The sequence below is a fragment of the Chroicocephalus ridibundus genome, chromosome Z (genome assembly GCF_963924245.1).
Source record: "Chroicocephalus ridibundus chromosome Z, bChrRid1.1, whole genome shotgun sequence".
NCBI classification, from domain to species: Eukaryota; Metazoa; Chordata; class Aves; order Charadriiformes; family Laridae; genus Chroicocephalus; species Chroicocephalus ridibundus.
In genome coordinates this window covers 18,892,299-18,914,237 of record NC_086316.1, presented here as the reverse complement: position 1 = coordinate 18,914,237, position 21,939 = coordinate 18,892,299, and the positions used below count along the sequence as shown (strand labels likewise).

The following is a 21,939-nucleotide window of genomic DNA, read 5'->3' as shown; positions in this document are numbered from 1 at the left end:
CCATCTTTCTGTAGGCCCCCTTTAGGTACTGGAAGGCTGCTATAAGGTCACCCCGGAGCCTTCTTGTCTCCAGGCTGAAAAACCCCAACTCTCTCAGTCTGTCCTCATAGGAGAGGTGCTCCAGCCCTCTCATCATCTTTGTGGCCTCCTCTGGACCCACTTCAACAGGTCCATGTCCTTCTTGTGCTGAGCACTCCAGAGCTGGACACAGTACTCCAGGTGGGGTCTCACGAGAACAGAGTAGAGGGCCACAATCACCTCCTTCAACCTGCTGGCCACGCTTCTTTTGATGCAGCCCAGGCTGCGGTTGGCTTTCTGGGCTGTGAGCACACATGGCTGGCTCATGTTGAGCTTCTCATCCACCAACACCCCAAGTCCTTCTCCTCAGGGCTGCTCTCAATCCATGCTCTGCCCAGCATCTATTTGTGTTTGGGATTACCTCGACCCATGTACAGGACTTTATACTTGGCCTGGTTGAACTTCATGAGGTTCATTACAGATTCCCATCGCTGTTTTGGATGGATTAAGGAGCACAAGAGCAGACAATTTTTTATCTAAATGAACATGATTCTACCCTGGAAAACTTTCACACAGTGAGAGGTGACTGCAAAATGTCAAAGCAAATCCATGACTACTTACAAGAGGGAGTACTGACTTCTCAAAACAGTGAGTGCTCTGTGATTTTATAACCCCTGTGTCTCTGTTCTGAGCTCTAAAGGAACAAAACAGGTGAGCTCATTCCTCAGTAATCTCATTTGGATTAAAAAATGCTAATTGTGTCTAAAAAAGCTCCGAGCACTTGTAGGAATGCAGAGATTTTTCTCCCCCATGAAATGTGGTACTAAAAGCTAAGTATGATAAAGGTGCAATGCAGGCTCTCATTGCTTCCAAGTTTGTAACACAATATGCATTATTTTATAGAGAAATGTATTCCATTCACTCTAATATCTGTTACTAGTTTACTTTTCCTTTGAGACATTAAATTTATCTCCTGCTGTTTTCTCAATCTACAACATAAAGCCTGTAGAATGAAGCTGAAGTTTTCTGAAGCTTTACATAAATTACTACTTTCTTTATTGAAGAAATACCATGTAAGAAATCCACTGACAACACATTAATTTTAACTGGAATTGGTATGTATTTAAAAAGGTATATTAATTATATGTATTTTTAATATAGTGACAGCATTAAGAACATTTCCTTCAGATTTCAGAAAGGAATTAAGTCAAATAACAGCCTGAAACCATTTGGTACCTTCCTTGGTATACCAGATTGAAATTATGCCATGCACTAAAATGCTATACACTGCTTCTTGATGTTACCATGCTCTTTATTTCATCCAGGGCAAAAGTAACTACAAGAAAATGTGCCAGGGTTATTTATATCATGACAGTTGTTGGAATCTGTAAAGGCAATACAGATTGATGCCATACACACACCAACACACACAGGCACACACACATATTTAATACAGCACTGTGGTATACAGATGAATAAAAAGATTGTTCTAATGTTACTAAGCAGCATGATGGGAGAAAAAACCAATCTGTTTCATGTTGCCATTCTAATACGGACCACGCAGAGATCAAAGGCAGAAGCTGAAAAGCCCACATACACTGCTGCATACCTCATATCCAGAAATCAGTACAAAATACAGTGATGTAATGATTGTCTTCTAGCATTGCCTTTTTACTCCCAGCCCTTGCTAAAAAAATAAGATTTGACTTGAGCTCAAAGACTCTACCTTCATTCAATTAATCATAAAAAAGAAAATCTTCAGGAGTTCGACATTCAAAATTGACCTTGATTTTGGGTTTCACTGTAACCATGGGTATAGTTCACTTTTACAGTAGTAAAACCTATGGTCTTTGATCCTGTTATGCAGATTTTGAAAAATAATCCATATTAATCCATTAAATCTACTTTTACAGACATCCCAATGTTGTCCCAATACTGCAATTCACTTACATAAAGTAGCTGGAAGTGAAGCATTTCTCACTTCACCATCACATCATTGCCAGAACATACATGATGTTCAATGCTATTACCGCGCCCCCAACTCTCCTTTTCATTCAAGCTGATCTCCCAACACATGGTCCAAGAGTCACATCTGGAAGATGCAACTGAATTTCAGAGTTCCGTATGTATCTCTTCACTAGCTCTTGGCCAGTGAAGCTTCCCAGGCCACCTGAGCATCTCTGCTTTAAGGAAAATAGAAAAATTCTGCCTTTGCTTACAAACAATATTAAAATAACATCTTTCCTGTAGTTTTCTCCTCCTTTCACGTTTTAGCATGCAGCATATTAACCACTATGCTTTCCTCACTAGCTGTAGCCTTGAAATGTACAGAATCTTGTAAAATAACTATTTTATAATTGTCCAAGTGTACTCTCTACCTCTTCCATAATCAGTCACAACCTTTACCTACTAATTGCCTGTCTGGACTTCATAATTTGTGGGTAAATCAGAATTTCTCTTTTAGAGTGATGTTCAGTCTTGCACCTAAAGGAAAAATCAACCACACCTCCCCTTTGGTAAACCACTTAAAAGATTATATATCCTCAGTATCAAAAGCCTGAGCCTCAAATTCAGTTTGAATTTGTGAAGCATCAATTTTCTTTATGCAAAAAGCAGTTTCTTGGTTAAACACAGCTAGTTAGTTGAAAGACTCTGAATGCCTATTTTATGCCACATACACTGGGCCACTACAAACGCACAAGTATTTGACTTTATTTTTCAGTATTTTGATCAGTGATGTTCAATCAGACTAGTCAGAGTAGTGTAAAAGCTGCAGTTCTACACATGCACCTCAATCTCAGTCTTTGTAAACACAAACCCCCCATTTCTCATGCATCTTCTAAATTATTCCTTTACAGATGGGCATGTATTATCAGGAATACATTTACAGACTAACTGAAAAACCTTCTCAGTGACATCTATACCTTATCTTCCCACAATGGCTACTGTTTTTATTTTCCATTCTAACCTACTAAAATCACAGGACAGCAAAACCCAAATATTTTCCCAGCTAAAAATAACTAACCAAAAAGCTACCCTTCCTTTCCTATCTCAGCCACCTGCTCCAAATGCTTTTTTCAGCATGAAGATCCTGGCATCTCAAATTGTTTCAAAAGAAATGCAGAGAAGGCAAAAGTATTTTCAGGAGGTTTTAAGAATCTGAGTCATCTAGAGGAGGTAAGAAGTTTCTTTAAAGAAGAGAATTTACATTTCAAATATTATAGCCAACTTGGTAAAATCGTCTGGAGCTTCCTGCATGAAACCAGAGGATCTTTCATTCTATGGCATGCATGCTGATCTCTCCTGCTGTAAAACTGAGGGACAGTGTTCACATTGCCATATTCTTATTTACATGTTCTCTTTTTCGAACAGTTTCTATAGAGAAATATTTTTTTTTGGTTCTGCTTTTCAATAAATCTTCCTACAGAATCTTCTTGGAAAAAAAGGACAAACAGCCTTTTAGTTCATCTGTTAATTTGATGAGAAGAAACAAGAAAAAAAAATGGAGAGCACTGATGTAATTCTTGTCAAAACACAGGCTATTGTGCTTTATTACTAACCAGGTTCTATCATCATTATTAGCATTAAGTTTGATACAGTCCAAGCTGACTTTTCTGCAAATCAACTTAAAATCCTCTTTTACGCAAGTAACCAGATATAGGTCCTTGATAATGTTATTCTTCAAGTGGGGGAAGTTGTATGGAGTACAAGGGGAAAACCATCTGAAATATTCTGAAAATCTCTTGTTTTCACCAAATACAAAAAGCTTCGGTTGCCCTACTGCTTCCTTATCTGTTGTTTTGGGGTTTTTTTTTAGTTATTTTTCTGAGCTATACTGGATCTCTTTGAGTGTGAGTCTCCCTAAGGACTATTCATAACCATGAAACATCAATTCTGTTCTAAGAAATCCAGTGTATAACCCCACTACTGCCCTGTGCCCTCTTCTGTATAAATGCTCTTTTGTATATAGGCACTTTCAGGAAATTGCCCCCCTCCTCCCCCGCTTGCTCCCTACTGTCCTACCCTGGCTCGCACCCCCTCCCAATCAACACTAGTGAATAATTGTATTTTTGTTGGAGCACTTCCAGCTCCTCCACACGTTCCACTCTAGAAGCAGTAAATGAAACCCTGTAGCTTTGGCACACTCCTCTGTGCTTCAAACACAGGCACACGCGTGCACACACACTCATTTGGATAGGGAAGTAAGCGGCATCAGGCTTATTCCCCAAATAATCCTTTCACTTCTCCCCATGCAACTTCCTCTTTTGCTGAAAAATACGCTGCTTCCAAATAAAAGAAAAATCTTCCTCTTTCGATATTCTGCTACCAGTGTTTTGAAACACCATTTCTTCCATTTATCAGTATTTCATGTGCAGGTAAATTACCATTGCCAAGACAGACAGATATCCCTGGGTGCCAACACTTTGGTCATTTCACATCCAGCGAAACCGGCATGGCTTCAGACGATTTTGCCAAAGCATATTTCCCTCCCCTTTGAATACCCAAAACCTAAGGCGAGCAGAAACTCTCCTCCACGCTCACAAAAGCAGCACTGGCAAAGCGAGCGCACACGTTTCCTCTCCTGTGAAAATAGTTAAAAAAACGTACCTTCCTTGGGTTCATCAGCCTCCGAACTCATGATTTCAGCGCAAGGCACTGGGGACCAGATTACAGCTGACGTGCGCACTGAGAAGCAGCCGCAAGTCAACTTCTCAAAAAAAAAAAAAAAAAAAAAGAGGAAAAAAAAAAAGAGAGAGGGTTGGGATTTTAAGGGGAAAAGTCTATGAATTCAACAAATCGCAACTAAGCTACTTGAAAATGATCCCGCCCCTTTCTCAGCTGCACACCAGCGACTGTCTGGAAAACCAGCACCTTCGCAGAAACCCTCATTTTACTCGCCAGCAGTCGCCGTTTATGCATTTTATTCTCTCCCCAGTCTGTAGGAAGGGTGGAGTTTCACTTGTTGCAGCTTGCCAACGTGGTATGAGAAAGCAAGCAGGGGAGACCAAAAAAAGCCCTGAGCGCGGAGCAATGTCTGATTGCGGTAACTGACAATCAGGCCGGGGCTCTCTTAACTTGCAGGAGAATCTAATTTAAATCAATTATTTTTTAAGCCTAAATTGTACATTTCAACACTGGTTACTATCTGGAATTAGTTCTGTAGCCTCCATAATTACACTGACTAATACAGGATGACTAAATACATGCTTAAAAGATGACAAGCAGCAGCTTTCTTTCAGGTAGTTTAAACTAAATAATTATTTTTTCTTTCACTCATGCTCAGTGCATGGTGCCATCTACGCTGAAAGGAGCAATTCACCTTTCCTTCTTGGAGAAACTCTCTGATTTCTTTGTGCTACAGATCCCCCTGCATCCTAGAAAAGATAATTAGTTTTAACTGTTACATTGAATTGTTTTAGAGCAAGAGAACCAGGGTCTTTTGCAGCCACCGCCCAACTCGCCACGCATCATACATGCCTTCGGATCAAAATCGGGAAATTACTTGGAAGCCTATTTTCCAATTGGCACAGCCGCCAGTAAAATCACCGTCAAAAGGAACCATCTTTTCCTACTTACTCATTTAATGTATTTTTAGCACAGCGAACAGGACAAAACCTCAGTGGAAACGTGACTGCTGAGACAAAAACAAGAGGCGTGAGCTCTCAGAACGCTGGCAGCTGACGGGCAACTGAATTCCCACCTACCTCCCCCTCACAGGGTTAAACATGTGCGCCTGATGGGTTGTCAGGGTCTTTGTAGAAGTAATAGTATTAACAGCTAGCAAGCATGTTACTAGAGTCAAGTATAAGTAAGTGTATTTCAAGATGAAGTCAGAAAGAGCCAAAGCTGTCAGCTGCACAAAATTGGGGGAGGGTAAAAAAAAACATTAAGCACTTCTGATTGTAACATTCAGCTGTATTCATTAAAGCTTATGGGAAGACTGTAAGTAGGTAGGATGGTCTCGGTAAGTAAAAGGTACAGTCAGGAAGGGCAGTATGAATTCTCAAGCTATGGCAAAGTTGGTTTGGGGACTGGGGTAAATGAGACTTCAGAACATGAGCAACCTTTGTCCTATTTTGAGTGGTTTTATTCATGATAAGGACTGTCCTTTGCCATGTACTTCTCCCATGCCCAAGACAGACAGATCTCATTTTAAAGGCTCTTGGTGACACTGCCAATTTTTTATTTTGCAATACACACAACTCCATGGGTCCCTTAAGGACATTCCTCGAGAAGCTAGCTGTCTTCTGCAGGCCTCATTGTGCCCTGTGGTGTGGCAAAGCACATCAGCTGCATCCTTCAAAGCACAGAGAATAAAAGCGAACATTACCCTAAGCGGTATCACAGAAGAAAAAGGAATTACAATGCTGGACTAGTTAAAGAAACCACACATTGCAAGTTAAAAAAAAAAAAAAAAAAAAAAAGTACTGGTTTGGAGTAATTATTGTTTAGTAGATTGAAACCACTCAACCCCCCACCACACTCCCCCCAGAACAGAGGAGGAACAGGAAGAAACATAGTGAAGATGAACTGCAATAGCCTTTGAGGTCCTTTAATCAAAGGGAGTGTTGGTAGAGAGATAAAAAAGAATATAAGCCAGTATCAAGAGCCCTGTGCAAACAGATTTACACAATAGATAGATGCCTTTTGGTTTTTTAGATGACAGATGGATATGAGAGATAATGAGCCTTGTGGTTAAATGTCAGCAAGTTTTGCAAAATAAGATTTCTCAAATACCTCAGAAACTTCAGACCTCTCTGGACCGATAACAAAAATCAAATGATTTTGTTTTGTTTCTTCCCTACAGAGACAACAAGAGCGCATCTCGTCACTCAGCCCTGTTCCTCCTGCATACAGCATCTGAATTCAGACTCCACAAGTGTGGGGTTTTTATGTTTCATTTTGGTTGTTATGCTTCTTAAAAACACATGCATATGCTGAAAAGACCCAACCAGACTGAAGAGTGTTAAGGTAGGTAATTTTATGATCTTAAGTTAAGCAGTGACTTGTAATGGCATTTGGTCACGACGACATTATCACCTTCTTCAGAATCTGCACCCAATGAACTCCCAAATAATTTTACTTAGAAGGCCAGTAAAAGTAACGGCATAAGGCAGGGAAAAATCAAGCAGAGTCTGTGGACAACACAGGAGCCCAGGTAAGGGGTGACACTACCTCACCTGCAGGGAAGAGACAGTTGTCAAAGCATCCATACTGATTTTTGGATCCCTTGAGGAGTAAACAGCCTGGAAGCTTAAAAAAACCCCTCTTTAATCATAACTCTGCATGTGATACAGAGTAGAAAGGACAAAACAAAGATGACAAAAACTCTAAAAATAGACTCAGTAGATACAGCTAAATTTTATAGGGCAGATTCTCTTAGGGAAAAGAAAAGTAACTTCCTAAAATGAAGTGCTTAAAACCCACTACACATTTGGACAGATTCAGTTTCAGAGGGAAGGCCAGAATTCCCAGAGGAAAATTAAATCTTTTGTGTGGCACGCACCAGAAAATGGGTTTACATACTAAGTTTCAGTGGCTAAGAGGCTGAAAGCCACGAAGCAGGGTAAGAAAAGGGAGTACAATGAAGTGTGGTCCTTTACACCCTTCTCTGCTGAAACAAAAAACTTCTGGTTTTACTTTACAAAAAATCTTAGTTGATTTTGTTTTTTAGCTCATAGTTTATAAATTGTCCTCATTTCTGCTAACGCCAAGGCAGGGTTACCACAGAAAGAACAGGCTGTAGCCAGGCCTTGGCTTACTCCAGCAATACGCGGGGCATTGTGAAAGGATGGGTAGCTGTGTCAGCACATCCCCAGCCCAGCTCAAAAGTTTGCTTATGTTTTGTGTCTCAACGCACCCCGAGACAGCTCCGTTTACAGAAGCATTTTCTTATTAGATACACAGGTGGCAAGTCCTATCACATCTTTTATAACTATTTAAAATGAGTAATAAAAATCAGAGTAGCCCAAAAAATGGTGCTAAAAGTACTCCAAGAAGATTCTGAAGCTCGATGCTGAAATATCAAAAAAGACTGTAATGTTTTGGTTCACAAAAAAGAGGAAGCAGCAGTACTACGTGAAAAGTATCAGGAAGAAGCTTTCAAGAAGAGGCAGCTGCCATGGAAGCAAGACTCAATCTCCTACTGCAATAAAAACATGCAGCCCCAGAACAGTTCTAGGGAAGGAAGTGGTAATGTAACACTTCAGACATTACATATTCATGTTTGTTTTTTTTTAAAAATATCTCCCCATGTTTGGTTAATGTAATTAAAGTTGTCTGGTGATCACTTCTGCTCTCACAGAATGTCACGGTCAATGGATTGCAAACCTTTAAACAATAAAAGTACAGTCCATGCCCAACTTTGGCTCCTTACTACAGACAATAGCCACCAATCATTTTCTAAGCCAACTGCATGTCTTTTGCCACCCATAACTGCACTGAATTATTTGAAGACACATGACAGAATTCTGATGGCAACTCAAGAAATCTGGATTTCTCACCCTGCTACCAACTGTGATGCAAAAGAAAGAGGTATACAAGTACCCTGAAAGATCATAATACACATAACTGCAGGTATGCTTTCTTTATGCTATGCCAATAGCTGTGCCGTAGAGATTTACTTTGCTGTGAACTGGCATGGATGGAAAACGTTGTGTGGATTAATGATGAGAAAGTGTTGCACTACACTGTCCCATGTAAGACTGTATAGTTAAACAAAGTACTAGGTTCCACAGTAGTACTACAAACAAAGCTTTTCAACCAGCTGTTTCCACAGAGTAAACTCAAAGATACCATACTTAGATGCATAACCTAGGGATTATGTAAACTTTGCCATTTAGCAATCGTGCAGTGATATAAGGAAAGCTTACGCCCTCTCTCTTCTACAGCCCCAACAAGTTGTACCTATTTCTGATACAAGGGGTTTGGGTTGACAAATTTTCAACTTCTGACACTCTTCAATGGATGTGGATTACAGGCACATAATGCAAGTTTTGAAACAGGACGAGAACATTGGATACTGACCTGAAACACTCACATGTATTATGTCTGCATATGTATCATTTGCAAAATGTAATGAGAAACGATGTGATACACCCATGACTGTAAATGCATTTCACCAATTCTCAAATACGTGAGTTTTTCTCAAACTAATGTTTGAGAACTAAAAGGAACGAGATGTAAGATTGTTGTATTTCAATTCAAGATCTCCCAAGCAGAAATACGTACAGCATGCCTGGTCTGTACGCGTTTATGGAATCTCCAGATATGCTGCTCTATCAGAAGGGCAACAAGATAATTATACTGTATTTCAGAAAAAAGGTACAAGACAACCATTCATGGGGAAAAAAGAGGGCAAACTGTTACATTCAAAAGCCTGGAAGCCACACTGAGATATCATTAGGAAATTAACTGCAAGTGATGCCCTGTTAACTTATAGGTTTTAGAAAAAGAAAGATCTTTTTATAGAAGTTACTGATTGAGTAAACAGTCAAAGACAATGTAGAAGTGTGCCCTCGGCCTGCTCCATTCATCCTTTAATGCGTCTCTTCCAGTACCGCTACAACCATTTTTTCAGGCAGGCAGATCACAACTGCACCAAGTTTCATGATGCACAGGTTTATAAAACAGGCGACCTTCTTGTTTTCTAGCCCTTCCCTATTAGGACTGGTGGAGGAGCTCTTTGGCATCCCTACAGAGCACCGAGATCTTCCAGCACAAAGCAAGGAGCTGCTGCCTCCTCCGGCACTGCCCATCTCCTTAGATGCAGAAACCCACCTGCCAGGCATCCTCCCAGGTGCGTAGCAGTGCAGCCCTGGCTGCTGTCTGTGCCTTCTGCCGCTGCCACACACAGACATCACCTGTGTGCCAAGGCGCATGCACAGGGAGAGGCGCATGCATGGGTGCACGGCACTGCACAGGGAGAGGAAAGGTGTTGGAGGCAGGAGCACAGAGTCGCGGAAAAAAAATAATTCAATTTTCCTGTGCTGTATCCAAGTTGTTCTGCTTTCAGTTATGCACTTAAACAGTTACACACAGACATTCAAATTAGCAAACCAAGAGGCTATTTTAAAGTTATTTCCTAACCCAGAGGTAGAGCAACACCATCTGTAGTTGTGTTACTTCTATTATTGCAAAAGAGAGTGTTTGCAATATGCACTGTCTGTGTAGTGTGGGTGTGGCAAAAACAAATTCCAACTCTTATGCAATTTTGTTAATTTGGGGTTTAATATTATTTTACACTAAAAAGAGGAGTTTTGATTAGCTGTGTGATTTTAATAGCACTGTTTATACAGTTCTGTAACTAAAAGTACTAGGTGTAATAGCCCATGTTTTGTTGCTGTAGCCAAACTTTACTCCTGATTTCTATTTATCTTCTACCATAACACACACATATATCAAAATAATCTAAACCGTGCTTAGGTTTTGACTGATGTCAGAAATACTGTTTTCAACATACAGCATCCAGCGTTTTCATCTAACAGCACAACTCTTAACATCTCAGTTATCTATGGTGCAGAATTTTTCAGCGATTTGTCTTCACATGCATAAACCATACACCAGGTACTGTTTTCATCTTCTGAAAATTCAGTCCACTGAAAGCTAGAGAGACAAGATAAACCAAAACATTAGCAGACTGATCTATAAGCCAGATCTGAAAAATATGGGTACTCCTGGTTTTGGCCTGTTGGGTCACTGCTTGCTATTCCATATCGTTAACTCATTATTTCCCCTTTGTACATCAGACTTCAGACCAATGCAGATGACAATGTTTGTGGCACTTGTTGAAGCATTCACAATACTTCCACTTATCAGGCAGACCCACAAATGATACTCTGGTGTATCTTTCTACCATGGGGTTAACGAATTACAAGAAGTCCCAGCTCAAGGGATCAGGAGATCCCTCAACAGCTTCTGCACCATGCTTGGCATCCAGTGCTCCATCCTATTCACCCCCCTCCCCTGTGCTGTCCTCCTCGCCTGTTTCTCTACCCTCCTGTTCAGCATCCATTCTCCACCTGCTAGGGCTTTATTAAGGGCTGTCCATTCTTTCATTTCCAAATGGCAAGAGAAACATATGGCAAAGCTGGTGTTGTACGAACCCACACCACACTGCTGGTGTGGCTTTCAGTTAAAGGAACCAAAACTTAGGGCTTCACCATAGAGTAAGCTGCACAAAAGTATGTCTAAAGACCTCCTTTCTGATAACAAACTGGCAGAATAAGCAGCAGTATGGGGTGACAAACAGATTCACAAATGAGCCCACCAAGTTAGGGGACAGATCCTGGTTTCCATATGGATACAGTAAAACTTGCCTCACAGAGGCTTCTCTCCTCGGCTCTTCTCCCCCAGAGAGCAAACAGGAGAGGGTAGGAAGATACACGCACAAAAGGCTTCATAAAGTTGAACTTGCTTAATATTGAACATAACTTTGCTATGAAATTTGAAACTCCCCGTGGTCTCATCTGTACAGTTTACAATGTCCACCCGTGCAATACCCACGGCCACACACCTATGTATTTTCAGTGCTGATAGCCCAAGAAGACAACATGCCAGTAACCACCTTACAACCTGCCACGAGTACTGTGCAGCATGCACCTTCCAAACCCCTGTCCCTGTTACAAACACGCTGAGATTGTTGGTTTCCAAATAGCAACCGTTGTTTTTAAGCTGCCGTTGCCTCTACTCAAACGCTCTGTGGTTAGGAGGCAATAAAACATCTTAATTTAGCCTCAAAAAAGCCTTTGTAAACTTAATCTGAATCTGCCACTAATTGAGGGTCGTTTCAGCCACAGCACAGCCTCAGCACAGGACTGGGACACCGCCTTACACTGATCCCCAACTATTGGCCTCGAGCTGAGCTTACCTTTTTTCTTTCAAAACAACTCTGCAAATTCACACACAGAGCCAATGCCATGACTTCGGAGAACTCTGATATAATTCTGTTGCCTTGACTGTAGGTATCATGTTGTACAAACCCACTAAAAATTAACATGGTTTTACTGTAGCCATGTAGATGCCATGCACTGAGAGGCTCTTATTTATCCAGCAGTTACCAGTTACTGAAGACAAGGTTTCAGTACAGGAGCAAGTATAAACAATTTCTCAAGAGCAAACATTCAGTGACTTGGCTGCTACCCACAAATAGGTGATAATCAATGATGGCTGCTGAATGTTCAGGAGTTCAGAGAGGATGTGATAGAAGTTAAAAGAGAGATTGTCAAGGCTAGCTGTCTTTTGAGGGCCTTGCACCAAGGACTGCAACAGGTGGTAACAGGCTTATAGCACTGTTTCTCCAGACACCAAAAACTTCCCTTATTATTTTATTTTTTTCCTTTAAAAGGAGTGCACGCAGATTGCTACTGCCAACACAGCTATGCCAAGCAAAAGGCAGCACTGAAGAGAATGAGACAATGACAAAGAGACCTGCATGAGTAGGAAGGTGCAATCCTCCAGTTTGGTAAAGAATACAGCAGATCTGTGCTAGTTTTGTCACACAGAAAAATAAGCTTCCCAGCGGTAGTTTATGATAAAATTCTTATGAAACAGTTGTGTTGTTATATGACATTGCAGCCTTTGAAAAAATGAAGGAAAGGTCTAAGAAGAAATCTGAGGGGCAGAATGCCAAAAACATAACCACGAAAAAACCCTGCATCAGAAACAGGAATCACAGAAAAGCGTCACAGATTCCCCAGATGAGTGGGGAGTCAATGTGCTACACAGAGACTGACAGCGTCACCACAGACCATAAGAAGAGATACTTACACCAGACCCACTCTCAGCAAGACCTAAGAAAAGAGGTACTGCCAGATACTTATGCACCAAAACATAATGCTGGAACAATTTTAATTGAAAGGGGTATTTTAATTAAAAACAGAAAATCTAGTATCACGCAGCCAAAAGTCAAAAAGAGCTTGAACACAAAATGCCTAAACTAGTGCTAAATACAGTATGTTTTAAACAGGGCTACTGGAGTGTATGGCTAATAGAAGTACATTTTTCTTTTTTTTTTTTACAGGTATGGCGGTGATGCTGGCAGAACAGAAAATTGAATATTACCTTAAAAAAAGGCTTTTGTTCGTATAAAAGCAGCATACATATGGGAAAACACATGTGTCTCAGTTTGCGAGGGCTGGGTTCCAGTCCCAAGCAAACGATCCAAGTGTTTTGCTAACGCGTAACAATCAAACTATGCCCTTTTTCTTTTCGATGCCAAAGCCATTAATCATGCAAACAGTCAAAACACCACTTGCATATCAAATGCAATCTTATCTAGATAAAACTTTAAATCAAACAAAGCTGAAAAATACCAAGCTATGAGAATAATCTCCTTTTAGTTCAAGTTTAATTAAAACAGATTAAAAGAGGGATTTAAATGGATATTAAACCTAAGCAAAGCTTGCTCTTTAAAAATTCAGTTTAGCTATAGTTTACATTCACAAGCCAGATGTACCTAATTATGTGGTGTTCATTCAAAGAACCATATTGATTTCTGCATGTTCCAAATCGGTTTTAAATCAGTTTATTATTTGCCTAAAGCTTAGACTGAAGCCACATTAAGAGTCTGGAAAAGTACTTGCAAGGACTGGATTTCTTTTGGGGAAATATTAACTAAGACTATGCTGAACAAGTGCTGAAAATCAGTTCCCAGTACCCACACAAATTTAAAAATTCATCTCTTATGGCAGCCTTACAAGGAAGATTTTCAGCACTTGCTCCCCCTGGCCTATGGTGACATTTTTGTAACTAAAGCACACTTCGGGAGATCAGCATTTTAGGCTGGACCAAGTGAGAGTCACTGTCAGAGCAGAACCATGTTCCTCTTCTTTCCACCTACCATGCCAGCATAGGCAGTAGTGTCCACATAAGGAAGATCCCAGCTATAGCTTACCATTGATATTTATTTTTTGGCTAGGAGAATTTTAACCTAAAATAGCTCTCTGACCTTTTTTTTTATTTCTTTCTTTCTTTTTAAATAAATATATAATAAATGAATTGCAGCTAGAAGTTAAGTAATTCTCTCACAAAAGAAGGGCTTGGATGATTTCCAAAAACTCAGGATTTTGCTGTGAGTTCCAATTAAAAACAAAAACAAAAAACCTCAGGAATTTTTGCTGGAGCCCAAATGAGTTCATTTAGTAGAAGCATGCCTAACCTTTCAAGTATTTTATCTACTTTACAGGAAATTCATACTCCAGCTCTCAAAATGCTTTAGCAACAAAAACAACAGAGTTTGCACTCGGTCTAGGCCAAACTGAATACCACTTCACAGGGTTATTGCAAGACTTTCATGAACTATTTAAAGTATTCAGTTTCAAAAAAAGAGACATGGATAACAAGATCTGAACAAGACTTCCTAGTCTTTTTGCTCAACATCTCGTTTGCCGAAAGCTGAATTATGGAACATAGTTTAAATGATTTACTGTTTAGGCGGCTGCTCTCTCGGGGTTGTGGTACTGCAATTCTTCCTCAAGGCTGAGGACTTTACAGTGTGTTTTCAAAATGTGAGGCTCAGTATGGACAACAGTGAATATCTTTGTCCACTTTAGAAAATTACTGGAAGAAGAAAAAGAATAAAGATTACCACCAACTGTGCCGCTGTTGATGCACAGGGGTCAGGGCACCCACATAACCAACTTTTGAGCGTTGTGTAGAAGTACAGCCTCAAAAGAGACCCCCCCCACATCCACATCCACCCACCCACTCCTGCGTGCACATCCCACATCCATCTCACTCGCAACATCTGTCAGCGACTGATGTTGGACACAGACCATTTGTTGCTGGTTTTGGCCAATGCCACGAGGTGGCAACAGCACCCTGAGAAAAAAAACAAACAGGTCTTCAGGATTGTGTTTTGTTCCAGCCTAGGAAACACAGCAGGACCAGCAGCAAAGGGCAAGTAAAAAAGTCGAGTGGCTTCACGTACAGCCCCATGTTAACGTTTCACGTTGCAACTCACGCAAAAAGGCTGAAATTGTGTTTTGTCTGTACATGGTGGAATGGAAAATCTGGAGAACTAAATGCTTTTGACACAGTGGCTGTCTCCTGAAATTGGCTGTCAACACACCAGGCAGCAGCAGGAAACGTCTATTATTTTTCGCTAGCCAAATCCCAGATATGTTTGAAAAAAGACTTAAATCTACCTAGAGGATGCTTATATCAAGACAGGAGCATAATGGCCGATACAGTGATAACAACTTGGCTCTGTGACTTTGAAACCATACTAAAATTTCAAGTATCTCTTCAAGGTACGGATGCAACTGTGCTACTCATGATCTCATCCCGTGCCCCCAATATCAAGCCCTGCTCTGCCTGTATGTTTTTCCCTTCCCTATCCTGCCATGGCCCTTCCGAAGTGGGATAACACAACCTTTCCCCCCGCCCCCTGGCGGAGAGGTTTTAAGATACCTATAACTCACCTTGCCAGCTCCAAAGTCAGAGGCAGCCTTTCCTCTCACCAGACACGCAGGATTGTTTCATGCGCGGAGACAGCATAAATCAGGGGGATAGCGGATAATGCAAGGGGGTAGAGTATGAAAGAGGGGTCTGTACTGGAGTAGTCTCCCCTATTTCAGGAATTCAAATAGAAGAGGGACTCTTCATGCTCTAGTCACCTCTGTGAAGAGAGATCATGCCAAAATAGGTCCTAGGTCCCCAGTAAGGCACAGACAGGGTGAAAGAGCAGTGGGGAAGGTCTGTGTGGGAAGGGAGATGAGCCTCAGCCCTCATCTAATCATCGGGAACCCTGATGGCCTCTCACCTGGTGTGTAGCAGTGATATCAGGTCCGATGCCAAGAAATCACAAATATCACTACTGTGCAGAATTAAAATGCCCATTATAACCGGGGAATGCCATGGACAAAGACTGCACATACAACCTTCACTAAGCCTGCAAAACACGCCCGGGAGTTACGTTTTTCTTTGCGTCACTTCCAGGAAAAAAAAAAATTCTCAGTAATTCTGTGAGAACTCAAAAAGTCAGAGGAGTTTTTTCCTTTGAAAATTAAGAGCAACTCAAATGGTGGAGGAAGGATTGTTTACCTAAAATTACATAATAGTAGTTGTTTCTGTGTACACTGTAAAATTGCAATTATCTGGGGAACATTCCCCCAACCTTTTTTCCCCCCAAGTATTAGTCACTTATTTGTTCTGCATGTCAATTAAAATCTTAGCAGACATTTTTAAATTATAGTAACACAGATGCAGTAAGACAAACTAGGCTATTCTAGTTTAATCAGTGTTGGTTAGAGACACCTGCCTACCATGTGTTTGCAAGTCTAAGAAAATAAAACAAACACTACATCTATGTTTTCTACTTCCTGGTCACCTTGAAGCATTTAATAATAAACCTCTGAACAAATGCATTCACATTCCCCATGAAAAGAAGATGAAGCCGGAATTGCCACCACTTAAAATATGCCCATTACTCTAAACAATGCAGGTAAGATTTTCCCCAACTTCTTGATCCATATTTTAAGTCAATGTGGAGTTAGCACGTTTTTCATCTCTGTAAGTGAAATTGAAAAAATAAATCTCCGTTCTTTATCAAATACTAGACATGACCTGCTTGTCTTAACTGTGAAACTAAAAGAATAGTACTAAAGAACACATTAACTGAAAGCAGTAAAACATCACCTATTCAGCAGAAAGCTCCTATGTTCACTTGGCTATACAGCTGTTCCATTCAAATTGGATTTTTATATCCAAACAGGCTTACTTGATCTCAGCGCACTTGACTGCAGGCAGAAAACAGTAGCAAGTCTAGTCGATGAATGGAAAAGCAGAGGTGAAATGTAGCATTATAAGGCCAGACTACAAATATATTTGACTCAAAGCTAATGCAACGCCTTCCCAAAACAGATCATTCCAACACCTGCATAACACAACTTATTTTTGGTATCTGGAAAAAGCCAGTAGAAGCCTATCTGACAGTAAACAGTGAACATGTTTGGGCAACATAATACTAAAGCCATCATGTTTCCCCATTTCCTGAGAGTTTGGATTTCACAATCCTCTGTGGTTTTTACTCCACAGTTTATACTGTAAATGCAGACTGACCTTCAAGCTTGTGACCAATTCAAGATAGCTCTTCAGCAGTCGCTGCACAAATAATCAAATTTCTTTTCAAAATTCTTAGGGAATTTAAACACAGCAGGCTCCACGTGTAAATACCTGGAAATCTAGAAGTAAGTGTACCAGTTTATCAAACAAAGTCAATCAGAAGTGAAGAAGGGAAAACTTCGCCGTAAGAATCACAGGCACGATAGGAAGCACAAGGATAGCCATCTCATCAGTAGTTACAGGGTTTTGACTGTACTGACTGCAGGGAAGAAACAGAAATTCCTATTTGTCATAGTGAGTTTCTGGCATTTATTGCAATACTAATCAGAAATAGGTGAAATACAAACACTTAGTAGCGAATGCATAGGGAAGTAATGAAAAGAAAAAAGAACCTACTGCACTAAAATATGCAAGTATCTAATACCAATAAAGAAATCTGTCTTAATATAATGTTTGGCAAAAAACATTGTTAAAAAGTTTTAAAAAAATTGCTAATAAAAACTATGATTTTGTGATGACTGATTCTTGACAGACACTGCTGCTTTGTCTTAGAGTTGTGAACTGGATGCATTTTCTTATTTCTCTAGTTTTTAAGAAGCATGCAAGTTACACTCATCATGAAATACTGCATTTTTAAGTGATAAGGTATAGCAAATGTCAGTAATCCCTGCATGACTCTGGGCAGTACAGGTTTCTGTGGAGCCCTCATTGATGATGCATACACGCACACACACAAAGAACACCTATTGGGTACCTACTGTCTATCTATTTCTCCAGATCCTTTGAGATATTGTTTCTATGAATTTCTACCTTTCAAAAAGCGTTACACATTGATGCCATCTCCCTCCTTTAGATGCAGCTTAAAAATTCTTTGCAGAACTATAGATGTACACAGGCCAATGTGCACAACAAAAACCAGGAACAACACAGTTAATAATGTTCGTACAACAAAGATAAGTAAGTAATGTATTTGATGACCACAGAGATTCATGCTCATCTTATCTGATCCCCAAGTTGGAGCTACTTATGGCTTTTCAACAAATGGTTTCTAACTGAAATCAGAACTGAAATGGATTTGAGATGCTCAACCTAGACTGAGACTTGAAATAAGATTTTTTTATCGTCTTGAAGCTGTTACTAACCTCAATATATAAAGAAAAAACCCCAAGCCCCACAACTGATATTTAGTCTGAATTCATGTATTAGCAACCTTCATGCATCAAAAGGCCTTGTTTCAGAGGTGAAAGCTCCAGGATATCAATTTTGGGGCCAAACAGGCACTGCCTTTCCATTCAAAGTAGAGTGCCTCTCTCCAGAGGGGAACAAGGACTTCATGCTTGTCAACTTCTTCTGCTGATGCTCAGGTAAGCCCTTACCCAACCTACTGGTGGTCATGAATCCCATGTAAGTTGGCCAGCTCTCTTCAGGGGTACTGATGTCCTACCCAGGCTGTGTGCTGAAATCCCTCAGTGAACAAGACAGCAGCTTTTTCCTCCCCAAATCTCTTATGGCAAACCCCTCAGGTATAAAGGAAGAGGTTTCTGATTTCACATAGTACTGGTTTCATAGGGTAAAAACACTGTAACTACAAATAAATACCTACACTAAAATGGGCTGTACAGGGCAGTTAATTATTCACAGGTGTTTTATACTAAAACTCAAACTAGATATAAATGTTATTTTGACTAAATAAGACAAATGAAACCTTATCTTCTGTATCTGAGCAGAACTGCCAACCCTCAACAAATAAATTGTATCTTTTTCTGCACTGAACCGGAGACCAGCTATTGATCACAGTGTCTGATATGCCTCCATCAAAAACAAGGATAGCAACATTATGAAAAATAAAGTCCAGGTAGTGAGAAAAACATGCACCTGTGAAGAATCTGTGAAGGCACTTGCAAGGCTTTTGTTTAACTGTATTCATAATGCCTGATATTCCCTCAAAATGAAATATGTATTTATATTTTTACATCCATTTAGGAATACAGCAGAGTGGATATGGAAAGCACCGTGGTTTGTGGGTGAAGCGTGCATGCCTTAGGAATATTCCTGAACTGTACACCACCTAGGCGGTTGTATGTTACCAGTAATCAATACGTTTAAGAGATCCAGCCACATCATGACTAAGCACGACTGGAGCTGCTGGGACAGGAGACGCGCTCACATCTCCTCCCTCCAGGAGGACACAAATAGCTGGAACATGCTGCTGCGTTCTCAGTTTCTTTACAATCTTTGAATCTCAAAATCAGCTGACAGCACTTGAGGCAGAAAGACAGAGGACTATGGACGTGAATACGGAATATATCTGGAAAAACCTCTAGTGATTAATAAATGGCCTTCACATCTCCTTCAGGCAAGTGCTCATGCATGTTCACCCTTGTTTTCCTCCAGAAGAAACATATGACCACTCATGGTTGAAACCTTGAAAGGCTCCTTTACACAAGACACTGATGCCCGACTAAGGTGCCCTGTGAAACACTATCCCTGATGAAAGGAAAATACTAAGGAACCCAACTGAGGCCTGAGAGGAAGACACAGGATATCATTTGCATAGATAACGCTGCATTTAAAATTGACAAATGCACTTAAAATTGACAAATGCTGAGAAATCCACACATTTACACAGCCAAAACAGTTCAGATGACATCAGGGGAAGGATCTGGGAAGGGAAGCTGTTCCAGCACTCCAGGGATTCCTGAGCTTTTTTGAAGAAGAGGCAGAAATGCTCAGTAGAAACACGTACCTCAGACTGAGGGGGGAGAAAGGCATGCGTCCAATTGCAATGCTGAGAATCAACAGGCTCAGAAACAGAAAAGCCATTACTTCTTAAATTAAAAAGAAAGGTAAGCCTTAGGAATTCTTAATTCAACATGTGTTATCTTGAACCTTTGTCCTGGGCCTCTCGCTATCAGCCCAGATGTTTAACCAAACTGAGTTATCTTGTAAGATAACCTCCCAAAAGTCAATGACTTTCTTACACGGGAGAAAGACCTCATACTTCTGTTTCTGTGACACATTATGGTTGTTAACTGTCAACACTAAAGCATGACAGCTGTTAATTCAGTGGGAAGATTCTAGATATCCTGTACCACATGGAGCTGCTGTGCAGGGGTATACAGAAATGCTGTGCCTTACCCATCCAAGTGTGCTACCACGCGGAGGAGAGCAACTTCCATGCCACCTGAATCTGGATGGCTATTTCCCCAAAAACCTTGTCTAGCCTTGTATTACACAGAAAGAAATTTAAAATTCTCAGAAGAACTGCGATCACAGCTGTCTTCAGGGAGTGCTGATGCCTTGCACCAATTTGTGTGCAATATGGTATGAAATACTGTGTCAGCTGATGACATCACACATTCTGCTACAGTTAGGCAGGATGTCACAAACATAAGGAGTGATGAGCATGATGATATCGCTGCAAGCGAAATGGAAAACATACAGTCTGTGTCCAAATGCAGAAGAGAGAAATAAGAAAAACAGCCCACTTCTGGCAGGTGTTCAAAGATGTGGTGGATGTGAGATGCAGTTGGAGGCAAACACAGGAAGACAGTCTACCAGCAACAGCACTGCTTCCTGTTCTGAATATGTGGACGATTATGAGTGGCCGCAATGTTAAATAACAGAGGCACAGTTTGCGGTTCTAGAGAAGGTTAAATTCTGTTTTAGCTTCTTTCAGAGACAGTGCAGAAGATGAAGAGGAACTCCTTAGTGGCAGAGCTCTAAGCCCTTGCAGTTGTGACTCCAGCACCTCTTGTGGGGAAAATTCAAAGCAGGATGATCTTCTGGAAAAGAAGCGCAGTCAGCTTACCTCTTTGAGAAAAGGAAATGATTTAACTATTTAAGTCTAGTGAATATAAACTGTTAATGCTGACAGAAACAATTTCAATTTACTGTGATAATCTGTAGAGTAGCTTGGAAATACAAGTGTTATGACAAGGACCAGGACATATACAAATTTTTGCCAAAAAACCAGAATAAAGCTGTCAGTTATTTTTCATAGTCAACAGGTATGAGGGAAATCAGTTCAAGACAGAGAAAGAAGCAGCCACGGAGTTAGCAGTAAACCCTGTGAAACTTGTTTTTTCCAGTAATTTCGTATAGGTAGAATATGGTGATATTCATTGCTTCTGACATCTGGCAGCAGCCTACCCCAATCTCAGTAGAAATCAGATACCAGAAGAAAACCTCAGAGCCTTTGTCATATTCCTCAGACTTGTCACCATATATTTCAGCAACTTTGGGAAAGGCCCTAAGATCTTTCATGGTACCAGCAGATGCTGGAGGACTATACTGCCCTTGACTGAGGCAGCAGGGAAGACTATTTCAGATATCACTGTACTGCAGCAGATGGAGAACAAGTCACGGTTACATCCTTTCTTGTCCCTGTGGAAGAGGATGCAACTTGAGGTTGTATGAGTACAAATAAAACAAGAAATAGTTTATTTTTTGAACTATTTGTAAACAGAGTAAACAGATATGTAAACATAAGGATCATCCAGAAATGATGGCTCTGAATGCTGTGCTCATTGGTTAAAAATGTCACGAGGGAGACCTGAGTGTTTCCTGAGCTTAGTTTATTTGTGCTGATGCTCAAATGGCCAAAGTCTCCACTTATGAGAACAATCCTCTTCGATGGAGGAGGAGAAAGATCAAGGTCTGATGAAATTCTAAGCTGAGTTGTAGTAAAATATTTTACCAGGGTTGGTTCCACTCTTACTTCAGTAGTCACCAAAATCACAGAATCACAGATTTGTTAAGGCAAATTTGGAAGGGATCTGCTGAGGTCACCTAGTCAAACCCCACTGCTAAAGCAGGCTGTCCAAGACCACATCCAGTTGGGTGTCGAGGGTCTCT

The 21,939-nt window shown here is 40.6% G+C and overlaps 1 protein-coding gene across 4 annotated transcripts in view; it reads right to left on the bottom strand.

Annotated features, from left to right (window-relative positions):
- TNFAIP8 (TNF alpha induced protein 8) overlaps positions 1 to 21,939 on the bottom strand; it is a 63,627-nt gene that overhangs the window by 16,195 nt on the left and 25,493 nt on the right. The window contains exons 1-2 of one of the 4 annotated variants that reach the window (XM_063321184.1): positions 16,739 to 16,774; positions 4,627 to 4,726 (exon numbers count right to left, since the gene is read on the bottom strand). The exons of 1 other annotated variant lie outside the window; for it this stretch is intronic. In XM_063321184.1, coding sequence (XP_063177254.1) covers positions 4,627 to 4,657 — 31 coding nt within the window. In that variant the 5' untranslated portion in view covers positions 4,658 to 4,726; positions 16,739 to 16,774. Of the gene's footprint in view, positions 1 to 4,626; positions 4,727 to 16,656; positions 16,874 to 21,939 lie in introns of those variants that run through there. 2 more of the 4 variants (XM_063321186.1, XM_063321188.1) reach the window with 2 other exon arrangements.